The sequence below is a fragment of the Rhea pennata genome, chromosome 5 (assembly GCF_028389875.1).
Source record: "Rhea pennata isolate bPtePen1 chromosome 5, bPtePen1.pri, whole genome shotgun sequence".
In the NCBI taxonomy this organism is placed as follows: domain Eukaryota; kingdom Metazoa; phylum Chordata; class Aves; order Rheiformes; family Rheidae; genus Rhea; species Rhea pennata.
In genome coordinates, this window is record NC_084667.1 from 65,050,257 (window position 1) to 65,074,458 (window position 24,202).

The 24,202-nt window shown below is 38.5% G+C and overlaps 1 protein-coding gene across 3 annotated transcripts; it reads right to left on the reverse strand.

Moving 5' to 3' along the window:
- Positions 1-1,720: 1,720 nt before the first annotated feature.
- NAA30 (N-alpha-acetyltransferase 30, NatC catalytic subunit) lies at positions 1,721-23,958 on the reverse strand. 3 transcript variants are annotated; one of them, XM_062577823.1, is made up of 5 exons: positions 23,896-23,958; positions 22,709-23,629; positions 15,142-15,265; positions 13,012-13,067; positions 1,721-5,052 (listed from the first exon to the last, which is right to left on the reverse strand). In XM_062577823.1, the coding sequence occupies exons 2-5, from the start codon at positions 23,624-23,626 to the stop codon at positions 4,915-4,917; spliced, it is 1,236 nt and encodes a 411-aa protein (XP_062433807.1). In that variant the 5' UTR covers positions 23,627-23,629; positions 23,896-23,958; the 3' UTR covers positions 1,721-4,914. The 3 variants fall into 3 exon arrangements, with proteins under 3 accessions (XP_062433807.1, XP_062433808.1, XP_062433809.1); XM_062577824.1 differs by lacking the exons at positions 13,012-13,067; positions 15,142-15,265; XM_062577825.1 differs by lacking the exons at positions 1,721-5,052; positions 13,012-13,067; positions 15,142-15,265 and adding an exon at positions 16,222-16,599.
- Between the last annotated feature and the right edge of the window lie 244 nt (positions 23,959-24,202).

Consider the following 24,202-nt stretch of genomic DNA (forward strand, 5'->3'; position numbering starts at 1 on the left):
GTTTCTCTTTCTATGGGACCACAACTGTCCCATTTTGCTACTGAATGGGGGGTCACAGCACCAACACAGAGCATGTGTCCATCCAGTCTGGTATGTCACCTCCAATATTGGTCATGAAGCAGGGATGATCCACGGAGATGCCTCAGGAAGAGGAAGAACAGGGCAAGTGTATTCCCCGGGTACACCTCACCCAGCTGCTCAGGATTTTCAACTCGAGAAGTTCCCTGAACCTCCTATGCTCTGTTCACTTAGTAACTCTCAACAGATCCCTCTTTCCAGTACGTGTTCAGTCTCTCCCTGAAGTCACATAAATTTTGCGTGTCCACAGCTTCCTCTGAAAGGCAGTTCCACACATGCCTCAGGTTCGCAGACCTTCCTGGAGGGGGACCTTCCTCCTCTGGAGGGCATCCAGTTCAAAAGAGCAGTGTCTTGTCTGTTCTAATCTCTGAATTTCAGGCTTTTTACCTCACCCTCGAACCTTAACGGGGAAGAGCAATGACCAAGAGTAAAGACTAGCCACAGTCCCATCTTCCCCACAGGAAGTCAGACAGCAATAGGAAAACTCTGCTTCCTTCGCAAAGCCCTCTGTGCAGACCAAGGGACATTGCCCTTTCCGCTGTACAAGTCCGGGCTCAGGATCCCTCCGTACTGTACATTTAAAGAAATCGCAGAATTTAAAAGTGTGCATGGATGGGCAACATAAAACACTTATTCCTAAAAAATATCAGCAAACAAGTACGAGCATTAAACGTTCTTGTATAATCTGAAGTAGCTATAACCAAAAGACTACTTATAAATTTACATTAAAAGAAATGCTGAGACCACTCAAATCTATTTTAGCCCATGTACCTTACCTGCAGGCAAGCTTTATAAATATATTGCAGTGTAAGACAAAAAAAAATAGTTTAACCCATGTCTTGCATAGAATTCAAGATGTGGGGGAACCTGAGGAGTGAACACACAGTAGCGCTCTTTGTTGCTGTGTTTTATAACTAGGCAAAGAGTAACATCCAGCAGCCAATTCCTAAAGCTGGAAAGAAATTCCCATTTACACCCAACAGTTCCTACTGTTAAGACAAAGAGAAGGAATTGTATTCAGTGCTTGGAAGAAGTAATAAAATGTCTGCAAAACCTTACTTCATGACAGACCATTATTCAAACAGCCTCGCTGTAATGAATCAGAAGGCAGAAGAACAGAAGACTTCAAGCTGCTGTCAGGTGCTCAGCAATCTCTAGTAGATATGTTAGCTGCAACTGTCATACATCCACACACCTCTTACAAATACGGTAAAAAGCACGCACAACGCTCGCTGACAGATTCTTTGCAGATGAAATAAAGTTTTCAAAACCCACAGGCTCCTGCGTATGCTTTTAAGAGAGCTTGTTTGAATCTTTGCAAGGGCTACAAACCGTTCTCAAGTCCTGCTTGTTTCACTGAAATAAGAAAATCCTTATCTTTCGTGAGAGCCCGCACTGACTACTACGTTAGTCAAAACTTAACACACGTTTTAGTTCAGTTACGACACCGAAATTCATACAAATGCTATTCAAAGACTCTAACACAGGCATGGATATTAAATCAAATAGCGATATGAAAAAAAATATATGTTTGCAATGTTCTCATACAAAATTCTGCCACCATTTCTCTCGAGAAGTGTGCATTCACATATTTTGTGGACAAAGCAAACCGATCACTGGAACTTGTCCATTCAAAAGGAAGTAGATAAACAACTTAACCATTTATTTGACTGCATTGTATTGAGACAGCTTGTACATTTCATAACCCCACTGGTTTTGTTCTCATCAAAAAGGGTAAGGGGACAGCAGAATATAACCCACTCCAAACAGCAGTCCAGTATTTTCAGATACACTTGGTATTTTCACAGATGCCCATCTGATACCTGAACTCCAACACAGTTTGTTATGTTTATACAAGACCTGATTTTTTTTTTTTTTTAAACATAGCACTCAGTTTTAGCAACATCTTGTGGTGCCCCCCAAAACAGTTTGTGATGTACTAGGCAATGCCAATTAGATTATGCTTACTTTCCTTGACGGTGATGAACCTGGATCATTTGCTTAAAGGAAAAACAAAACAGAACAAAACCCAGTATAATGCAAACATCCATTCCGACATGTCAGCCAGTAGCAATATTTGGGTAAAGTTAAACATAAAAGTAATCAACTCCTTAGTTAGATTTGTCAATGCAAAAGAGGTGAGAGAGGGCTGTATTTTAGCAACAGACATGAGAAATAACCAACTAAACTTTTCTTTGCTAGATCTCGTTTGAAAATCTATTTTCATCTCTTAGCAAATTTTTAATTTCCCACCCTGACACCCAATCCCAAGCAACACAGAGAATAAATCTGTTTTAATACAAACCAACACATACAGCTTCAGTATCTTCTGTAGTGAACTGTGTGTTACACAGCAGCAATATTAGAATCTTTCGGGTAACATGCTTTTTGAAAAGAAATGTGCACCTATTTTGCACAGTATTTTCATAAATTGCATGGCGAGAATTGCTTCTTACAATAAACAAACAGAATTGTATTTGAAATTTGCTCCACAGTGATATTTTTTGGCGTTGCCTTTGTGAAAAATGATTCGGGCTAGCTTCTAAGCCAGCTTTTGAATGTGAAGAAACCCGCAGTTTAAATATTAACCAATAGAAAACTTGCCTATCTGGCTTTTCAGTTTTCCAGCATCAGCAGACACAAGACAGCCCGGTCTGGAGTTTATGATACAAGTCCAATAGCTGTTAACAAGGTTTGAAACTCTCCTTATCCATCTCATTAGCTCAAGCAAGCCAGAGCAGTCGTTACGTCCTAAGCTACCAAGACACAGATCAGACTGCTTCTGGTTTGGGTTAGTTTCTCTGATTTCCTATTCCCAATGTTTAAGCCTTAATTGTGAATGATACCTCTGGATAACCTGCTCAGGACAACTGAAATATCTGACAAATCAGGCCACTCTGAATATATTTTAGGTATGATGCAAGGCAGCAGTAGCAGCACAGAGGTTTTAGGTTTTATTCCAAACTCCAGCATGTTCTGGGAATAGCAGACTGCAGTTTATGATGCTTGTCTCAGGTACCATTTCAAATATGAGCTTTCTTTATCGAGAGGAACAACCCCCTCAAAAGCACAAATGGTGTCTACAAGCAGAAAACTTAGAAGGGCTAATGGCAATTAAAATTTTTTATTTTCAAATACAACTTGTAATTTGTACATGGTAAGAAATGGCCATCACCATGTGAACGATTGGTCTGTGCAAAATAAGGCTATCCTTTAAATCCAGTTTTCCTGCACAGGGACTTTTTCCAAACGTTACTGGAGGTAGGGGTTTTGGTTTTGTTTTTAAATGTACAGTAATTAGCAAAAAAAAACCAAAACCATGACTCAAGCCAAACCCTTAAAAAAACAAACAAACAAAAAATAATAGTAAGGCAAATCTGAATAGTACGCTCAGCTACAGAAGAGCGGATTCACCGAGTTCATCCTTTTCCATAGATTACATAGCTTCTTCCACAAGTCAACTAACATCTTTTTTCAAAGTGAAAAAAAACAACAGATTCATAGAACTGGGCTATATAATCACACTGAACAAGAAAGCCTTGACAATGTAATTACTGAATTGATGAGTTTGGGAAAACCTATGTAAACCCAATTAAAAAAAAAAAAAAAAAAAAAAGACAGACAGAAAGAGGGAGAGAGAGAATGAGGGAGAAGTCCCTTCCCCGCTGCTTTGATTTTGGAGGTAAAAAAAATCCCCAATAATTTAACTCATGTAAGTTTAGAGAAAATGAGAGCAGCTAAAAAAAATGGATACCATACACCTTGAAATTTATTTCCAAGACCAAAAACCAAGGATTGAAGCATTTTAGAACACTGAAGCAAAGCAAACTGAAAAAGAATTGTTCCAACTATTTTAAAATAGCTGTTTTTCAGAGCTTCTAGCTATAATTTTGATTAAATAAAATCATCACCAATTTACATTAATTTTCTATATCTTCTTTTAAAAGAAGTCCCTCAATCTTTTGGAAAAAAAAAGTGCATCCAAAACCAGCAGATTTACTGGTGACATCAGGTTCTCTTTTAGCAGCTACTCAAGTTTTTCAAAATAGCTTACACTTCTTGCTGTAAGAAAAGAAGGGCCTTCAAAACCCTTGTCTGGGAGAAGTATCCAAATTATAAAAATCTGAAATAATTTATTATCAAATCCGGAATTTAAATAAAAGCAGAATTTTTTTTTGCAAAGACAATCGAAGAAAGTAAAAGAATAAAAGCATGCACTCCAAACTTAGAGGTGAAGACAAATATACTTATCTATACAGGCACTGGCAGACGCGATTTAATTGTTACTGTTACTCATTGTAACACACACCCCACCCTACAATACATTTTTTCATTCACTAATCACTGAGGTACCAATATTTAAGAATGGAAAATTCAATATTGAAAAATAAAACCTAAAATTGAAGCCTTTTTCCAGAAAACTATGGCAATTTTTTGTATGAAATGTTAGTATACTTATAGAATTTTACAATCTACATTGGCTTTTTTTCTGGAACCAAAAGTCGTGTTCCACATACAGGTTCTTTGATAAAATGTTCACTGTGTATGTAATACAGTCAGTAGACTTGCAAATGAATGAACGTATCTTGGCTATCAACTGGCACATCTTGCTGGTACCAAAAGAACTTGAAGTTTGAACCAATCTGTTTTAATTCTGAACAAATGCGCCATGCCAAAGTGCAACAAATATGTGCGACACTCAATGAGACACTGATAGGTAAGAGCTGCATGGAAATTACTAAGTCCACTTGCAAAGCAATTTTGTACAAATTGCATTGCATGCAAAGGACAACTCTGCGCTGTTGGGAAGTCAATCGCTTGATGTGACGGTTTCTTTTAACGCAGCCATAGTTTAAGACGCAGTGCATCAACTCCATTTAAATAGTATCTGAACAGCCTCTTGTCTCGCACAAAACCAAGGTTTTCATAAAGTTTCAAAGCAGACTTATTTGTGATTTCTGTTTCCAAAACAACCTTCAAGGGAAAAAAAAAAGAGACAGAACATGTCATATTAGGAAGCAGTTGTGTATTCTTCAGATTACATGACTACTGAACAAAACTGTAAAGTTTTTATTTAAAGGTACACTTACTAGCAATGAATGGAATTAATTTTTCCTTGTCCTAGCTTGTTCAAGCAATCCCTATCTACCCCCACATTTAGAAATACAATTTAACAGTTATTCAACAATAGTACTTGTAAGCAAGTCTAACCGATATCGAGATTTTAACTTTTTGCTGTAAATACTTTTGCAGCTAATTAACTAATATCTAAAAAATAATCTGAATAACCTAGCATCCAATTCATAAAACATTGTCAATTTTGTGTGAGCAACTCAACTTCCTTATGTACAAGAATTTAGCAGAAAATTGATTTTGCTTAGTCACTGAGTAGCTTTTTACTTCATAATTTAATAGATTTAGACCTAGACACAAACTTCAGTATTCTGTGACCAGATGTCAGAAGAAACATTTGTAGTATTTGTGCTCCACAGAAGTAACCCAAATGCAAATCAGAGCGCACGTTACATAGATCCCAGACTCAGAAAGTCCAACACTGGGCTCCTTGGGTGGCACACACCAAGCTTTCAGAGCCAAGGGCTATCCCCCATCTGTGAGAGATTATGAACAAAAAAGGAGCTCAAAACACCTGCCTAAGAAATAATTAATTCTGGTGAGGAAAGAAAGGACATGTAATTAAATTTGAAGTAATACACTGGTTTAAGAAGATTAAGGAGTGTTGGCATTTACTGTTTCCAGCTAGTCTTGCAAAAGCTAGGAAGAAATAGCTACTAGTAGCTTTTTCCTGTTCCCCCCCCCCCTTTTTTTTTTTTTTTCTTTTTTTCTTTTTTTTTCCCCTGTGTTGATAAGACCCCAGCCACAGGAAGATCTGTCCTAAACAGCTCAGCTCAAACCTAATTGTAGTCCAAGCTAAGCAAGGGGTCAAAAGTGCCCCAGAAGTCTCAAGTATAGGCAAGAAAATTACACTGGCATTAACAACAAACATAAAACTGCCGGAATACACCTCTGAGTATTTTTTTTTTTCCCTCTTTTCTCCAAATGCACTGAACCAAGGTCCGGTGTACGGCTGAGCCATCTACCCATTCCAAATGATAATAAAATAATAATAATAATAATAATAAATAATAAAAGTTTTGTCTAGTGTTGTCCAACATACCTTTAAAGATTCTGCTATTAGAGACAGGTCATGGTTACTCAAGAACACCAGATAAACTAATAAGCTGCCAAGACAACATAATTTCACAATCTTGTACATTTACATATTAAAGAAGAGCTGATGAACAGTGTAGAAAGACCACGTAATGAAATCACAACCTATGTAATTTTTGCAGCCATCAACAGTTATTTCTAAACTATTGTTTGATATGCATTGTGTGTAGTTAGAACCATCTACACCAAAATCCTTAAAAACAAACACCCCCCCCCCCAAACAAAACAACCTGCTCACATCTACCTCACCCTCAAAATCCAGGGCTCCTTTCCCTTCCAACAAAAAGTAGTAAAATTAGAGAACACTCAGGAATAAAATATTAATCTCTATTTCTGTACACCAGTTTAAGCCTTATAGAGTCTGTGGCCCCAGAACCACCAGACATGTATTTCCATTCCCCCTCATCTGTTTTGCCAGCTCACTGGACTTGTTGTTGAGCCACTTCAAAAAGCAACCTGGGCAGAAAACTACTGATTTTGCTTTCCATCAGGTTTATTTTCTGCAGCCTGAGGAGTGTCTAAGCCAGCATCAGAAAGGGAAGCAGCCAGCAGTTAGACTGGTTACCTTCAATAAGATCCAACTATCCATTTTACATGTATATTTGACCATTACTCAAGTTTCAAGTCACTCTGACCACATTCCAATGGAAAATTCTGCCCTAGCTTCTCAACATACAAATGTAAAAAGAACAGTAAATTCAGGGCTAACCACCAACAGATAACATACACTAAGGGCAAATATAATTTGGAGTAATCTGTTTTTCTAAAAGCAACTAGAATTCATGCATTAAAATATTAATAGCCAGAATTCTTAAATTACAGCAGGTCAGTATGTTGTACCGGTATTCTTGAGACAACTTAATTCGATTCTTAGTCTTATGGGAAGAATCAGAGATTGAATTTCTCTTTTCTTAAATATATGCTCGCACCTTACTGGAACTATTATCAGGTCCTGTGACTTGATCAATTACTATCAATTATAATCTTTTAAAATGAATAAATATCAATTTGTGACCAATTATGGAAGCGCAATAGTTCTCCTGAACTGTTTGCTATCTTCTATATAGTTATGCAAGTTGTATAACTGTTAAACTCAAATCAAAACAAAGCATTATGCCAGTCAGAAAATCTGACCCATGTAAGAACTACAATGCAGGAGACTTATTTGAACTGTGGCAACAAACAGCATTCTCTCTCATAAATGTTTAGTAACCTGGTAGAGTGATACAACATGTCTGCATCAACTGCAAGCATGCCTTGCAATGCTAAGGGGGGGGTCCAACACTGCAGATCACTGAATTTAGGGGAGTGGTTAAATGTTGAAATTCAGGTTTGCTGGAATCCCAGTACTTGAGTAAATGCTCATCTTGAAAGCTAATGAAATAGATGTGCTCTGGTATTTCTTAGAGAGAAAGACTTAATAAATGATAAATAATTCCCTGACCTAAACATACTGTGCATATGATCTCACGAAGGGTTAAAAACACGGCCATACTAGAAGGAACAGAATGATCCTATAGGAATTCATTCTAGGAATGACAAAAGTTGTTTTTTTAAACAGTGACTCCTGGTGACTGAGAAAGCATAGCTAAGACTACTTTTGCTATCTGTTTTCTTTTCTATTTTAAATGATGCTCATCATCAGGAGGAAAAAAGCCTCACATCCTATTTCATGTTTTTTATGAATAAGAACATAGAAGCACATAGAAAAAGATTAAGTGATTAGGACATGGCCATGTCCACCAATTCCTGGTAGAAACAAAAATCCGAACTCTCCTTAAACTGTGATCCTAACATCAAAGTACCTCAACATCCTTAGTAACTACATATTCTTTGAGAAAGTAATTCTGTCATAATTTGGATCGCTTACTATCAATCCACTGTATTGCTGAAAAATAGGTTAGTTAACTAGAGTTAAACAACGAGGATGGCAATTCAACCTGCTTGAATAGAGAGACTTGTAACTGAAGAATATTTCTGTACCTAATAATGGAGCCCAGTCTTATTTTATCTAGGTTTCATTAGCTTGATTCTGTGAAGAATCTGTGAAGATTGGGTTTAACAGCATTTTCTGCAGTTGTATCCTTCTGAAAACTGCGTTTCCTCCTGCATCCGAAATTTCATAAGCCTAACATTTATCTCTAGTATCTTTAATTGGGTTTTAGAAACAAGGAATCTTCTTCTATAGTAAGAGCAAAGATGTTTTCTGTTATATACTCATACATACCTAGAAATTATTCATAAATGGGGAATAAAAAAAAGAAGGACAAGCTTTCTTGCTCAGTTCAAACTTTGAACAAACTCAAGCTTAGAAACCAAGTCATGGAATAGAGCCAAATTAAATAAACAAAAGAAGAAAAAATTCTTTCAGCACTGACAGAACAAGTTGTTATTCTTACAAATACGTTTGGCAGATGAACAGAATCAAGTTACGGGTGCCTGTCTAGTATCTTTAATCAGTTTAACAGTCTAAAGTTTTAAAGAAAGATAGTACCTGAAATAATTGCTTAATATATTAAATTATCTGTAGATTATGAATAAATTAAGATGTCAACTGTTCGATAATTTTTAAATAGAATTGTATAACAGTAATGCATGTAATTAAAAAAAATGTGGTACTGAATTAAAATGACACACCTGCTGGCATTGTTAAAGAGACCATTTCATTTTTAACATGTCATAGCCATAATCTATCATGAACACTTTAAAGCTTCAATAGAAATTTTTGTAAGTTGCAATTCCATTTCACATTCTGCATTTTGCTTTAAAAATGCTTTAGCATTTGCACTTAAAGTCTTCCTTTGATCAGCTAGCAGTTACATGGTATCGCAGTGATGTAACATGTGGTGTTGAAGATTTGCATAGCAGATTACCTGCAGTCTCATTACAGATGGGAAACTTATATGAACAATCCTACATGATTTCACTGATCCTACATGAAAAATGAACCATTCTCCTGAGTTTAAGGAATGTAACAATTCTACATGAAGGTCTTAACAACTTTTCAAAATTGCTTCTCTAAAAAATAAATAAATAAATAAATAAATAAATAAATAAATAAAACACACACACACAAGCAAAAGTACAAGAGACGGTCAGGTTCCCAACTTGCTAAATTTAGCACTTACTCTGTTTTCTACACTAAGAAAAGAACAAAAAACAAACAAAAGAAAAACCTTCCTTCAAAACTTTGGAAATACGAGAGAAAAGTATTCACCCTCACCTGTTTGTTTAAATACTAAATCAGGACACTGCATTAGGTAGCTCACATTTACTGTACAATCAGGAAAACTATTCTAAATCACTGTGACTAATGAAAGTACAGCCTAATACAACCTTGCAAATCATTAGTTCACTATCCCAAGTGTCAGAATTCATTAACATCCAACGCCTGAGAAACTCGCCAAGGTCAAAATTGAAGATCCCTCAAGTTTTGTAACATCATATTCAGAAACTCCAGCTTAACGCATGCTGTTGAACACTTTCTTCAGGCTTGAAGGTTATTTCTAGTTCAACCACCCACCCCAAACGTCAGATTGTCCCTCTCCTCTCAGTTCTAACATAGCCCACGACCACCTCCAGGCCTCCCTTGCACAATGATTCCATCCCAGCTAATTCACCTCTTCCCTTACCCTCCCCAAATCCTCAAGCCAGGAAGCAACCTCTGGCTGGCAGTATTTTGCCTCTCAGCTTTGAAGCACGGCACACAGCATAAGCTACCTCATAAGCAGGTGGCTGAGTGCAGAAATTCACACGGTAAAATCACTTGCTCCCTGGGACTGGCTTAGTGTGTTCCCATCAAACGAGCTTTGGGGAAGAAAACCAAACCAAACCACCCTTCCACAGCCCCCCCCCCCCCACACACACACACCCTGACAGGAACTTTAATCACCAAATGCTTTATCAAATTTTGAAATGCCAGCACATCACTAATAATTTTCAAAGATTTTCATCTATGGTGTTGCACAAACCCCCTTTTTTTCCAGAAGTCAATTTTCATACCCTTAAAGTCTTTGAAAAGTACTACAGCACTTTGAAAAACGTTATACTGAAATAAACATTTATCAGATTGTATGTCACAAATTATTCAGAATTGAATACCTATTGCATCTTCCCATAATAAGATTGAAGGAAAGTTTCCAAGCAGCCTTCAAAAGTGTTTTAACTACACCTACAGATACCTATTCATGTGTTAATAATCATATTCTGAGCAAGTTTCACAAAAATAATATTTTTCAATTGCAGCCCATTTTATTTCAAGTACCAGCATCTTGTTTCATCCTGCTACTGATTTATTAGAGGATGCAGAAGAAAAAAAAACAAGAGCAGAGATAATTTAGCTATGTACAAACCTCACAGACACAAGCTACTGTGATGCACTGCTTCGTATCTGGTCAGCTAGGCATCAATCACATCGCTAGAAACTGCTCTCCCAACAACTGTTGTAAAATCTGGTGAGGTCAAAAGTCCGTCAGCGAGAGTCTTAAGTAACGGCTAGGTAGATTTTTCAAATGCTGATCATGACCAAAAATTTTTCTGCAGTCCATTGGGAGGTTCAAGTCGCCAACATTGTTATTGTTGTACCACATATGCCTAAACTTTGTGGCAAAGAATAAAAGAAAACCTGAAGACATTTGCTGTTTGGCTGCAGATAACCTCTATTTTGTGTTGTTCTTTTTTTCTGTTTCTCAAATTGGTATTGAAATGCCTCTGATGACCAGTGTAAGAAGCCAGAAACACACTCTGTTTGTGCTCCAAGCTGCCTGGACATATGAGGCTTCATCTCAAAATTTTAACAGTGCCAGCAGAATCTAAGCTCAGGCAAAAGCTCCCCCAAAAGCAGGGCATACTTAGTTCAGAATCATCATCCCACAAAAACAGTTACACAGTTTCCAAATTGAAATATGCCTGCCCTCGTCCAGCACACACTTCAAGAAGCTTGGATTGAGGTATATTTGATTAAATAGGGATAGCACTGGTCTTTGAAAAATGCCCTACAAATTTAGTATAAAGCTTTTATACAGCACCACAGATGAAAATCTATGACTATGACTTAATGAGGTCTTAGTGAACAGTAGCCTGCAGTCCCTATCACATTTATTTCATTTTTACAAAGACATAAAACAGTAAGAGCAGCTCTTGGGCTCATGTTAAAGCAGTGGAAAAAAGAACAGGGGAGATCATTATGTGTATACCAGTTAGATGGTTCAATTTAGAAATGAAGTTATATGAGAAGTAGTACACATACACATGCATACATAATGAGGTTTTACAACTGGTGGCTGGGGACAGAAAAATCTAGTTCCACTATCAACTTCTCTAATGATAGTAGGCACTTCTCTGCATCTCAGTTCTCTTGTCGTAATGTTAAGATAACAGTACTTACAGTGATATTCTTCAGTTTAAAATCTTGGATACTTAACAATGGCAAATGATTTCAAGATCACAAAAGAAAGCAATGGGGAAGAAACCCTTTTCTCCATTAATTCATGGTAGCAAGTAGTAAAATGGGTTAGGGTAAAGTGTATTACTTATGATGATACAAGTATAAAGACCACACAAGATAAAACAAAGAACTTAGAGAACAAGCATAGAAGTATCAAACTGCACTACACTGCCTGAGTACAACCTAGGTTACAGAAAAGACATCCGTAAATGGAGGTATGAAGGGATCTGGAGGGAAGAATAAACATCTCAAACTACTTCCTGAAGTTAGAACACATACAGGGATTCTGCAGAATGGATATCTCAACTAATGGGAAAATAAACAAAGTAGAGTATGTGCCAAGAAGCCTTGTGACAAAAATTGTAGTTTTGCATGAAAAACTTCACCACACCATAGTATGATAATTGAGGGAGTAATTTAAACAGGAAAACAAAGAGATCAAAGGATCACCAAGTATAACACATTGAAGTGACACCATTCATTTATTAGAAAGAAGTTAACAATTCCATTGTACCAAGCAGATGAAAGAGTTAAAGGAATAGATAACTGGATTAGGGAGAATGGATGTAAGGAGAGTTTCTCACAAGTTAAATGTGGCACATTAAGATAGTTGCTTCATATATACTCTCCTCCAACCCTCTCAAAAAAAAGTAGGGACTGTAATGCAGTAGGAGGAGAGACTAATAATATATAGGTCAGAGAAAGTTTAAAAATGACTGAATCATCAGTAGAAGAAGTTTACACTAACATGCTAAATCATTATACAGTTCTGTCAGTGCTATCTAATATGCCTATGCACTGCCTTAGGACTTGCTGAGATGACATAATCTGATGACTTGCTGTGATAAAATCATATTCTGCAGTATTATAGCACTATTCCAGTATCATCTCGTATTCTGGAAGTATCACATACAACATGCAAGTTACACTGGTTCAATTGCATCTTTGAACTGGAGTCTTTACAGGAGAATGTGCCTGCTCCTGAAGGCTGATGTAGCTTTGCAAAGCAAAACAAAACCTGAAGCACTGAATTTGAACACTTATGACAAATTTAGAAAATCCTTCTATTTGTGCTATATAGTTTTTTTTTTTTGAGGTTATCTTTTCTTTATAATAGACAGAAGAGCTGCTTACCAATATGATTTCCACCAAAAAACCTTGTAGGACTAAAGAAAAACCTGTAAAACAAATCTACGTATAGGAGAACACAAACCATTTACATTATATCTCAAACAAGTTTTTGATTATAAAAATCTTACCTCATCACAATCTCCTTCAACCATAGCATAAATAGCTTTCTTAACCAAGTTTGTACCTGAAATTTAGATTTGAATATGTGTCAACACAGTTGCAATGCAAAAGATACTTATTTATACAAAGCTAGTAATTGGGCTATACATATGACAACACCTAGGGGAGGAGAGAAAAAAAAAATTTGCATTCAAGTTGCAGTCTCAAGTTTGAACATTAAAATCACCAGCAGAGCTATCCAGAGACTCGAGCCTGAATGCAAGATTCTTTTAATGCAAGGATATTAAAACCAGGCTTCTATGTTTAATATAGTGTTATATATAGCCTTCCAAGATGTGATTCATTCCTTTTTGTTGCATTTAAAGTCAAACTGTTGGCATGTACTTGAAGAACATTCATCTTCCAAGGGAATTTCCTCTTACTAAAATAAATACTTCTATTAGTAACAGAACTTATGAAACCACTTTTCTTGTGGCTCCCTCCCATTTGGTTTTGAAGGTATCTGACAGTATGGTTGAAGCCCATCCCTTCCCCTCAGTCGAGCATTAATTTAATTCTTTATCAGTATTTTTCATCCATTTCACAACAGATCTACAAACGTAATATCCCTACCTGTCTGTAGAATTGGGGTGAAATTGAAAGTTGATTTCAAAGTTATTAGTGGAAAAAACTGCTGTTCAGTGAAATTGCATAAATCTCACTTCCATAAGAAGGCTAAGGAAAAGGAAAAAAAACCCCAAGGAATCTAGAGATTGTTTTAAAGATTTCTCAAAATTTTATCAATTAAGATTTTTATTTCAACATATGATAAAACCATACTATATATAAAACAAGTCTTCAGATTAATACTACGTACTTTAAAGAGTAAGGTAGTGAAAGCAGGGAAAGAATCAACATTTATACTATGTTAAAGTAAGCAAAACTTTAAATATAAATTCTATTTATATAATTCTAAAATTATGAATTGACTAAAGAGAGGGAGAAACCTTGCAGAGATATTCACAAGAACAGCATTTGTTCTTATTTACTTATGAATCCAAACACCTGCAATTAAATTATGGCAGGCTCCTTCATGACTCAGCTAAAGAGAAAGGAAAGCGCTATTTCTCTGTCTTCTTCCCTCTGCTCCACTAGCAAAATCTCAAATGGCTTCCGAACTGTATTGCAAAAAAAAAAAATTCCCACATGCTTGACTAGTCATGATAATAATTAGCGCTACTAGTGGTTTTTTCTGTTTTTGTTTTTTGAAGAGGAGAACAAACACACTAGTAGCATTCTCTAACATATCCCCTATTTTTCCATTGCAAGTCTGCCTTTAATTATAGAGTATGAACACTTGAGTGTGAGTGGTGAAGCACACTTCCAGCCTTTAAAGCTGACATTTACATTTTAAGCTAAAATATATGTATGTATCTTAGAAAATGAAGGAAACTTCACAATAACCAACTCAAAAGAACAGATCTTTAATCAAGTCAAAGATAAGTGGGGGTTGGAAGGAAAAGCAAAAACAAAAAAACCCACCTACAAAACACCACCTCGTGTTCAGGCAAAACTGACTAACAAAGGAGAGTAAACCACCTGCCAATAGTGGTTTCCTTCACCAAGTAACTTCTGAGTAAAACACTTTTCAGTTTTGGTCATTCAAGAATTAATACACAACTAATCTTTTTGCAGGTTATACATAGTTCATTGCTGTAATAATCTTCTTTATTAGCATAACTGACAGGGAAAAGCCAGAGGATAAATTCACTGAAAATAAATGGCCTGAACACTTCATGGAAATAAAATGATGAGGGCACATATAAGGATGCAAAATAATTCCTGTACTTATTTGGTATTGATAATTTGCAGAGGTAAGGGATTGCTGATGGCCTCTCTTTTCATCCTGATCACATCCGAGATGTAAATCTGACATGGCATGAACATTCCAGGTTATAATTAAAAACCAAATCAAACCAAAAAACGTACCACGCTGAGGAGCATGCGTCAGAGCAAGGCAGGGATGACAGTGAGTGACAACAGACAAACCACCAAATTTAGCAGTCTACTTTTGCATAAATCTTTATTACAGCTACCCCAACAAACTATAGGATTTGTAAGTTTTTTTTTTTTTTTTTTAAACAAAAAGCTATTCTTACCAATTCCTTTTCTTCTGTATTTGGAATCCACTGCTAACATGGCTATATAACCTCTGCGGAACATCTTTTTGTGCATATCCAGCTTGCAGACGATGGCACCTACACACTCCTCACCTACCATGGCCTTAAAGACAAACATATATGCATGCATTCTCAGTTTTTGATTTACAATGCTATACAAAAAAACCCCACCCCACACAACAGTGCAATTTAAATGAAACATCCATACAAACCTGCCTGCACAAAGCTATAAAAAAGACTACATAAGTTTTAAATACATCTCCAAAATAAAAATAAGATTAAAGTTCTTATTCCTGTATTATTTTCACATAAAGTTACAATCTGTTGAAAAACAGTAAGTTATCCTCTACAGAATCACAGTATTACTCCATGAAGTTTAAGTGCAAGAACATGTGGTTGAGGGTGGGGGGAGGAGGAGAACAGGTTAAGGCATAAATCATATTCTTTCGTGTGGGCTGCCAAAAAATCCATTTCTGTTTTATAATGATCTCAATTTCATATACAAGGGCTGTAGCAGATAACGTGCTTGATTTGGCCTGGTGTTAACGTTAAGTCCATAATGGGCGAGAGTAAAATGCTTTTACATTTAGTCTTTGGTAACTGTCACTTTTAGCCAGATAATATCCAAAGCAAAGACAAAAAAGCACGTAGTTTCACACATCTCAACTGTTCAGAGATTTTCAGTTAAGAGCCATGCACTTGACGGTTAATCCCAATGACAGTGTCACAAGAAGTACGGTCAAGGAGACCAAGCTGTTCTGAAACATTAAAACAAACAGAACAAAGCAAAAACTCTTCCCAAACACTTATCAAACCACTTGCATAACAGCTGTATTCACCTGAAACATTACCATGAAATACACTGGTATTCGCTCGAAATGTTACCATGAAATACACTGGAGAACAAGTGGAAGAACAACCGAATCATATGTTAACTGAAGGATTAGGCAGTAAGAGAGATCGATGACATTATAACCTGCAGCAGTAAAAGTGAATAACGCAGAGAACAGAGGCTAGTGTCTAAGGAGAGCACAAACCACTATTCATTCAGGAAAAAAAAAAAAAAAAAAAAAAAAAGCAGCTCACAATTGTACACATGGGTGTGTAAATGGATCCACAGAACTCTGAACGAGACCTGTATTTGCAGGAGAAACTAGCCTTCAGCTCACACATAGCTCTTAAACTGGAACTGGAGCACATGACTGGCACAAGCGTGTGCTGGCACAAGCTCTTCTGGATAATCCAAATTCACAGCAGTTAAGATAAGTCAGACCAAAAAGGACTTGCCAAAGCCGATGTAAGCAGACCTCAGAGGCCCACCTGCACACCGTTTGCAGTGCTTGCTTCTCCAGAGTCTGTGGTACATACAACATTTTGCGGATTTCTGCATGCAGCTTGTAGGACAAGAAGGCCCGCTCTCACTCTGTGGGCAGAAGACTCATTTATATAGATTATGCTGCAGGCACAGAGTCAGAGTTTTGCTCTGAGACAAATAATGATATAACACCTCCTTCTGAACGGGGATTATCAGCAGAGTTAGTTATCAACCAGGAGCCCCAACCAAAGGTGAAACGAAGCAGCTCAAAACAAATGAGCCGCAGTTTAAAAACACTATGATATAGTGTGAGCCCCCAAGTAACTTCTAATAGTGTCTAAGCTTATCAAGCAAGTATAATTACTGCTAAGTCTTTGTCAGGAACTTAAACTGTACTAACAGTATCCAAGAACTCCAAACAATCTAAAACAAGTAGTTTCTTTTTTTTTAAAAAAAACAAAAACAAAAACAAAACCCCCAAAACAAAGCATGATCTCAGTGAACTGAAATACACCACTTCTAAACAGCTTTTTGTTTGTCCTAAAACACAGTTTATTTCAAAGAAAAAATAAAAAAACCTGTATTTATATACTAAAACGGTGTACGCAAAGTGTCAGTCAAGGCAAATTTTGTTCTTCAGTTCAGACCTGAGAAAAAAACAGGGAGTTAAATAACGAGTATCATCAGACTGTTCATAACACTGCTATAATTATGCATAGTACCTAGATGTAATCTTACACCTCGCTTAAAAAAGGAGCACACCAAACTAACGTGTTATAGTTATGCTTTGCCCTGAAGTGAACATGTGCAAATTGTTGATCATAACAGTCACGTGAAGAATTATATATAAATTTTTACACACTTCGAGAGTAGTAACATTCTAGTCATTATAGATCTGTGTTTTCTTGGTTAACAGTTTTAAAACAGTTATTTTCCTGAATCACATATTTAAAACACCATATGAGCAGCAAAGAATTTTTGTTTCAGTGATCAAAGTAAATAAATACTCAATGATTTTGCGGCTGCTGCCAGACAGTTGCATAAAGTATCGCTTTGCTACCAGTTCCTTGAACACCTAGGAATCTATTTCTGTGTCTTTAGGCAAGTAGGTCTGCCTGTTAATTTATAGATATTCTACTTACATAGGGAATGCAGCATCTGTCCCTTAATTTGAGTTCTTCTTTTCCCCTTCCTTTCCCCTTCTCTCCAACTTCATCTAAAGCTGAAAATGAACCTAAAATGTAATGTAAAACTGGATAATTTAACTCCTTGGGGAAGGTTAAACAGCCTAAACGAAAAGACACTGAAGTTGGAAATGGGGGGAGGGAAGAGAAAAAGTAGTTCCCATATAACATCATTTATGAAAGGTCATTATGGGCCAAATTCTCTTTTCAAGTACATGAGAGTACTTCTAAACACAGAAGTCTCTACGGAGAGAATCTGGCCCAAGTTACTGAGTATTATATACTATAAGCACTATGGAATATTGTAAGACTTACTTCAAGTCTAAGCCTTAAGCAGAATTAACATACTTTGAATTCAAATTCAGTATTTGTATTACTTGGTTCTTAAGTAGAAGTTTAGATGCTTAAAACAAACAAGATTACAGTATCTTCATATTCCAACCATGCATTACTAAGGAGTCAGCACAAAAATTTTTATCCATTAGTATGAACATTACCTTTCAAAAAAATAAATCAATTGGTATTCGTTTCATTAGCAAAGATAGCATTAAAATTGGCAGCCACAGGCTAGCTTTGCACTTCACACTCCTGTCATATTTATTCTCATTTAAAGAAAATTAAAACAATCAATTAGCCCCTACAGGAGAAATACTTTATGAATCAAATGCAGTAGGATTTGTATTCTTACAATACAGCTCCACTCACACATGCACCAAATTCCATTCTGAAGTGTCACAGAAATGGACCTGTATGATTACTTTGGTTTACATTTGTTGATCATGTTAATGAATGCCAACAGAGAATACATTTAGGCTACAGCCACTAGCCTAAAGTCTGACAGTTAAGTCAGATCTGCACAACAGCAGGCAAATCACTAAGTCACTACCTCTGTTTCCAGTCGAGGAAACTGGATGCTTGTAATTGCTTCCTGTGCAAGGGCACGGTCAGAGTAACTACAGTAGTAGTTGATAAATACTCAGGTGTAGTTGAGTGAGTAGTTTGTAGTTTTCACAAAGCCTCTGACAGTGAGAAGTAGCACAGCAAGCCTCTCTCTGACACTGTGATCATTCTTAAGGGGAAACTGGAATATACAGAGGAGTCACAGCAGTTCACAAACTGGAAATGGATGTTACAGAATTTATTCTTAACTCTGCCAAGAGGCTATTATAATGTTTTGCCAGTTTCCTGGCTTCTCTGGTTCTTCTTTTATGTACCAAGTTCTTCACAACTGAAAAAAAAAAAAGATGTCTTACAAGGCTTAATTTCTACATGAAGGATGCTGAGTCTTGAATAAAATCCAATTAAAAAAAAAGGCAAGTATTAGTAGAAAACAAGATCTTAACTGCAGTCATTTAGGATTTACAACACATTTAAGACCACTTACATGGAATTAATAGGTTATTTTTAAACTTGTCAAAGTTTAAATTATAATAGCTACTATTGCCAGTGGCAAAGTTAAGAACCTAATAAAAGCACGGATTTTCCAGATTTTTCTTAAAAGGGAGCTGAGCAGTGCAGTGTGGTGAGTTACAAGAGAGGCTACAACACTCGGCCAGAACTCTGCTTTTATTACATCCTGTCCAACTCAAACTTCAGAACAGAGCAAGGTTTCCCAAGCTCACCTCTTCCAGACTAATGTATTTTGAAAACAAATTTCCAAATATTTAATATATCAGTTCTAAATGGAAGGAGTGCTATAACTTCAACAGTACTAGGACTAGAAGGTACAAAAAGACTTTGAAAGGAATCTACAGCTTTGAATATGCACTTACAATTAATACACAAAGCTGCTGTGCTGTTTAAATACATTTCATATGAAAAAGAAAGCTTTGCTCTGTCATTTTTTTGAGTGATAAATGGTCATACTACTTCATTTGAAGAGAAACTGGACCGAGTTCCTAGGAACAAATAAAAAGCAAGAGTTTACAGAGCATCCATATCTTAGCACACAGTGGGAACCTGTTCTTCCAAAGACAGATGAAATCCAAGTTTAAGCAGACAGCTGAAGCTTATGAAGCAGCAGCTTATTACCTTGCAACAGCCCAGTTAGTAATGCTGCAACATCAGAATTGAGTATCAAGAACTTTCAGCTTGTAACCTCAAAAGTCAGGAAGACAGTTTTACAGATGAATTTGATGTTAGAATGAATGTTTTTTGAAAATTCCTAATATCTGCAGTTCCTTTTAAAGTAGAAAATGAATTTGTTTTTTGAGCATACAGGAAGTAGTCTGATAGAGAAAGCTAGTGACTAGCTAGAGCTGGTCCTACGCCTTTTCTCCAGCTGCCCATTCTCATTTCTTCGTTTGCATCAACACTGGCACCATGCATGTGTGCGTATGCACTTATGACCATTACTTTACTCTTTTGGGGGTAGTGGGTACAGCTCGCTTAGCTTCCCAAATCAGATAAACACAAAAGCTTAAGACAAGAGAAGAGGTGGCTGACAAGAAAGGAAGAGCAAGCACCTCTTTTGGTTGCACTAGCCACTAGAACGACCCTACAGTTTAGAAGGCCAAGCCAGAACTCCTGAAATTTCAATTCTGCTACATCATCATCCACAGGAATAGTGTTAATAATGCCCCCTAAAAAGAGTTCTGCATTGTCAGGTACCCAAAATGCTACAAAGGAAAATTATGGCTTTTAAGACAATTTACCAAATGCACCATCATGAAACAACTGCTGATCATTTAAGGAAAACACACATCTGTCTTCAAATTTAGTTGGTGTTAGTACTTATCCCTCATACTAGTGAAAATGAGGAAGGAGAACATGCCCATGACAGTGTTATAAAGATGGTGGAGTATGTATTGAAAGACTTCACCAAAGTTCACCATTACCACTTCTTAAAAGAATCGATAGAACCCCTACAGGTATTTTTTCCACATACAATCGAGTTACAGTCTGATTCCTTCCCAAAACCAAACCAAAACCATAGGGTTTTAATGGCAAATAATTTGCAAGATCAGGTACTAGTGTTTTTTTTTTTTTTTTTTTTATCATTGTCCTGACACTGTTCTTGCTAATTGGAATATATAGCCCCTGACTGAAGATAAATATTTTAAGATACTTTTTAGAGAAAGGTAGTCTAGGAATTCATTAGCTGTAGAAACAAATCAATTTCCGTAGAAGAGAAGAGGTTTTAAAGATTACAAGAAAAATCTCTAAAAACAAACGTCAAAAATAAGTCCATCAATTTTGACCCAACATATTGCAAAAGTTTCAGATTGTATGTAAAACAATTTGAGAATTCCTTTAGACATATGTAGCCACATATCCTTCTCTACAGTTTTGTGCACGTTACATTGTTCTGCACTTCATAAAAGTGGCAAATCTGAGTAGCTTTGCAGAGTTCAGTAAAAGTTTTGTTGATTCAAGGCTACTAAAAAAATTGGATGTTACTAGAAAATAAGCTTAAGAGATCTTTTCCTTGAGTGAAAAGATGCTCTTTGCATGCACTTGTTTTAAAAACAACTATTAAAAATCAAATATTTTAGTGCTCTGTCAAACAACTTGACATTGCCCTTTTCATGACCAAAAAAAAAAAAAAAAAAAAAAAAGATCTAAAGACTACTACAAAGATGCATTGTGATCTTATAGCAGCCAACAAATCCTTGGCATTACCAACAATATACTTAATGTACATTTGGGACATTTGTAGCTCACAAGCATTTCTTTTCAGCATGAGTTTAATCACACAGCTAGAATAGGCTCAATGCTTGAAAAATATAGCTCTGCTCCAGTTAGCACGCTTGTAGTTAATAACATAATGGCAATCACGAATTTACATTGAACAGTGTTTTCATATAATTTTATAATTTTGTTTTTGTTCCAGAAGGTAATATTTTTCTCAACTTCCTATAATCCTACTGTATTCTCTCCTTAGGGTTTTAAGGAGCACAATTCTGAAAATCCTCCTATATATAAATCATATAAATCCTGCTATAAATTATACTAGATCCTAAAACAAAAACAGTCAGGAAGTTTAAGGCCAGATGGATTCCATTAGCCTAACCTCCTGTACTCATATCCTATTAAACTTTTACTGAGATACTCCTGAGTTGAAGGGTATCTTGGCTCCAGCTAAAGCGTATCATTCAGAAAGGTGTCCAGCCTTGATTAAAGCATCAAGAGAGAAAAATGTATCATTTACCTTAGCAAGGAAGTACCATACACTCCCATAAGTGTTCTGTGTTAGAGATATAAATTCTCCTATGAGCAAGATCACACACAGCTAAGGACTCATCTTGTACATACACCCCTCAGGCCAATTTGCACTCAGTTTCATATACCTGTGGATGTATTAGCATCCTAACAGCATGTGTTTTAACTGAGATGCAAGTTCTGAAACCGCCCAAGAGTTGCTCTTCCATAAGGAGTACCAAACATTGATACGAGTTTTTAACACAGCCTTTCTAAATCTTTTCAATAGTACAGTATGGAGACTACGAAAATAAACATCATTAATACTACATAGCAGTTTAAGCAATATGAAAATTTCTGTACACTTCATATACACTATCACAATTGTATGAAGCAATACGGTTGTAATTGTCTTTTTTTTTTTTAGGGTAAGCTAGCAAATCAAGGAGTCTACAAAACCCTTAACACTGTCTCACCACTTACCACTTAACGTTTATATGCTAGCCTTGTTGAAGTCTGCTTCAAAACCATTGTGCAAGAATTACTAAGCATTCAAAAGACTAACGGGCTAAATACTCTTTTTAAAGAAAATAAAAACATAGAAACTGAGACAGAACAATAAAAATGACCAAACCAAGGTTAGAACCCTTGAGTTCCTAGACATCAGCCCTGTCTTCAAACTCTTTCATCACCATTCAGAACATCTATTCATGAATGTACGAACTTCAGGCATATACTTTATACAGGCACATGTGGTGAGGGCAATTCATTAGTGATCAGTGCTTCCAGAAAAGCTTGTCCTTTCCCCTTATCCATAAAAAGAATATTATAAGTATTTCCACAAACATCACCCTTTTAATCCTCCCCTCCCCAGGCCCAAACCACTCCTGCCACTCCAGGTACTTACCAAAAAGCAAAGTTGTGGCCAGTTGTGGATAAAATACCTATATGTATAAATGGAGTAGGGTTCAGACAGATCTTTGGTGATCAGTCTCATGATATCGGGCATCTGCAGCTCTGACTCATATCGGACGTATCGTATCGTTAGGTCCTCCTCGGGCTGAGAGTCTGTTCCCGAGCCTTTCAAACTGCAGGCTGCTGCTAAGGACCTGGAGATTAGCAGCAGGGACTCCTCCTCCTCCTCCTCCCCGCCTTCCTCCCCCTCCTCCTGCTCTTCTTCCTCCAAGCCAGTCCCTCCTGCCAGTCCATTGCGGGCTGCACTCTTAGCAGCAGTTGTAGTTGTGGCAGCAGGCTGGCTCCTGTCCCCTGTTGCTGCTGGGGGAGAAGGAGGAGGAGGAGGAGGAGAGGGTGCAGTCCTTCCCTGGGGAGCGAGGTGGTTGGTAAGGGAGGTCGAGCACGGTGCTGCGGCCGGGGGCGACGACTGCTGCTGCTGTCCGGAGCCCATTGTTTTGCTGGCTCGCTTGTTCTCCAGCCCCTCGGGGGCTACCCCGGCCTCCGAGCTGAGGATCTTGCCCTTGAGAGAGGCCCGCAGGTGCCGCAGCTCGGGGCTGATGAGGCCGTTGAGCTGGTGGTTGTGGTGCGGGGGGTGGTGGTGGTGGTGGAGGCGGTGCTGCTGCTGCCCCCCCTTGCCGCCGTCACCTCCTCCTCGCTGCTTCTCCCGTCCGCCCGCGAGTCCCTCCTCTTCCTCCTCCTCTTCGGCCTCCTCGTCCTGGGCCCCGGTGGAGGCGGCGGCGGCAGCGAAGGAGGTGGAAGAGGAGGAGGAGGAAGAAGCGGCCCCCCCTCCTCCTCCTCCTCCGGGGAAGGGAGAGAGCGTGTCCCCCTGCAGGGAGAGGACGCTGCTAGGCCCCGGCGGTACCTCGGCCATATCCTACGGGAGAGACCGACACAAAACCCGCCGAGGAGGCGGCCGTCAGGCGAGGCGGGGAGGGCGGCGGCGGCGGCCTCACGGGCCGCGGTGGGGGTGGGGGGGGGGCACGAACAAAGGCAGAGACAGGGCCCGCGCCCCGCCTCGCCGCCTCGCCGGCCCGCCGCCGCCTCCTCTTCCTGCGGCCCCGCTTCCCCCGCAGCCGGGGCCCTCCTCCGGCCGCCGGCCCGCCCCGGCGGCCGCCCCCACCCGCCGCCGCCGCCGCTCACCCCCGCCTCTCCTCAGCGCCGCGGCTCCCACTCTCCGCTCATCCAGCGGCCGCCAAGCGCCGCTGCCGTAAACCCACGGCCAAGTTTCCTGTCAGCCCTTGCGACACTTCCTCCCTTGGCGGCGCCGCCTGGCGACGGCGGGGCGGGGCGGGGCCGCCGCGGCCTCCTCGTTAACCCCCGCGGCGCCGGGCCGGGCCGAGCGCGGCGGCGGCGCCCGCCGCCCCGGCGGCTCTGCCCGCGCGAGGCCCCCGGGCGCGCCCGCCCCGTGGCGGGGCCTGCTCGGCTCGGCCCCGCTCCCCGGCGGGGG

Excerpts from the sequence above, each read along its gene's own strand:
- NAA30 (XM_062577823.1), bottom strand. The coding sequence starts at position 23,626 with ATGGCCGAGGTACCGCCGGGGCCTAGCAGCGTCCTCTCCCTGCAGGGG. Across the intron at positions 13,068-15,141 it reads ATACAGAAGAAAAGGAATTG|GTACAAACTTGGTTAAGAAA; the intron begins GTAAGAATAGCT and ends TCTAAATTTCAG. Across the intron at positions 5,053-13,011 it reads TTGAAGGAGATTGTGATGAG|GTTGTTTTGGAAACAGAAAT; the intron begins GTAAGATTTTTA and ends TTTCCCTTGAAG.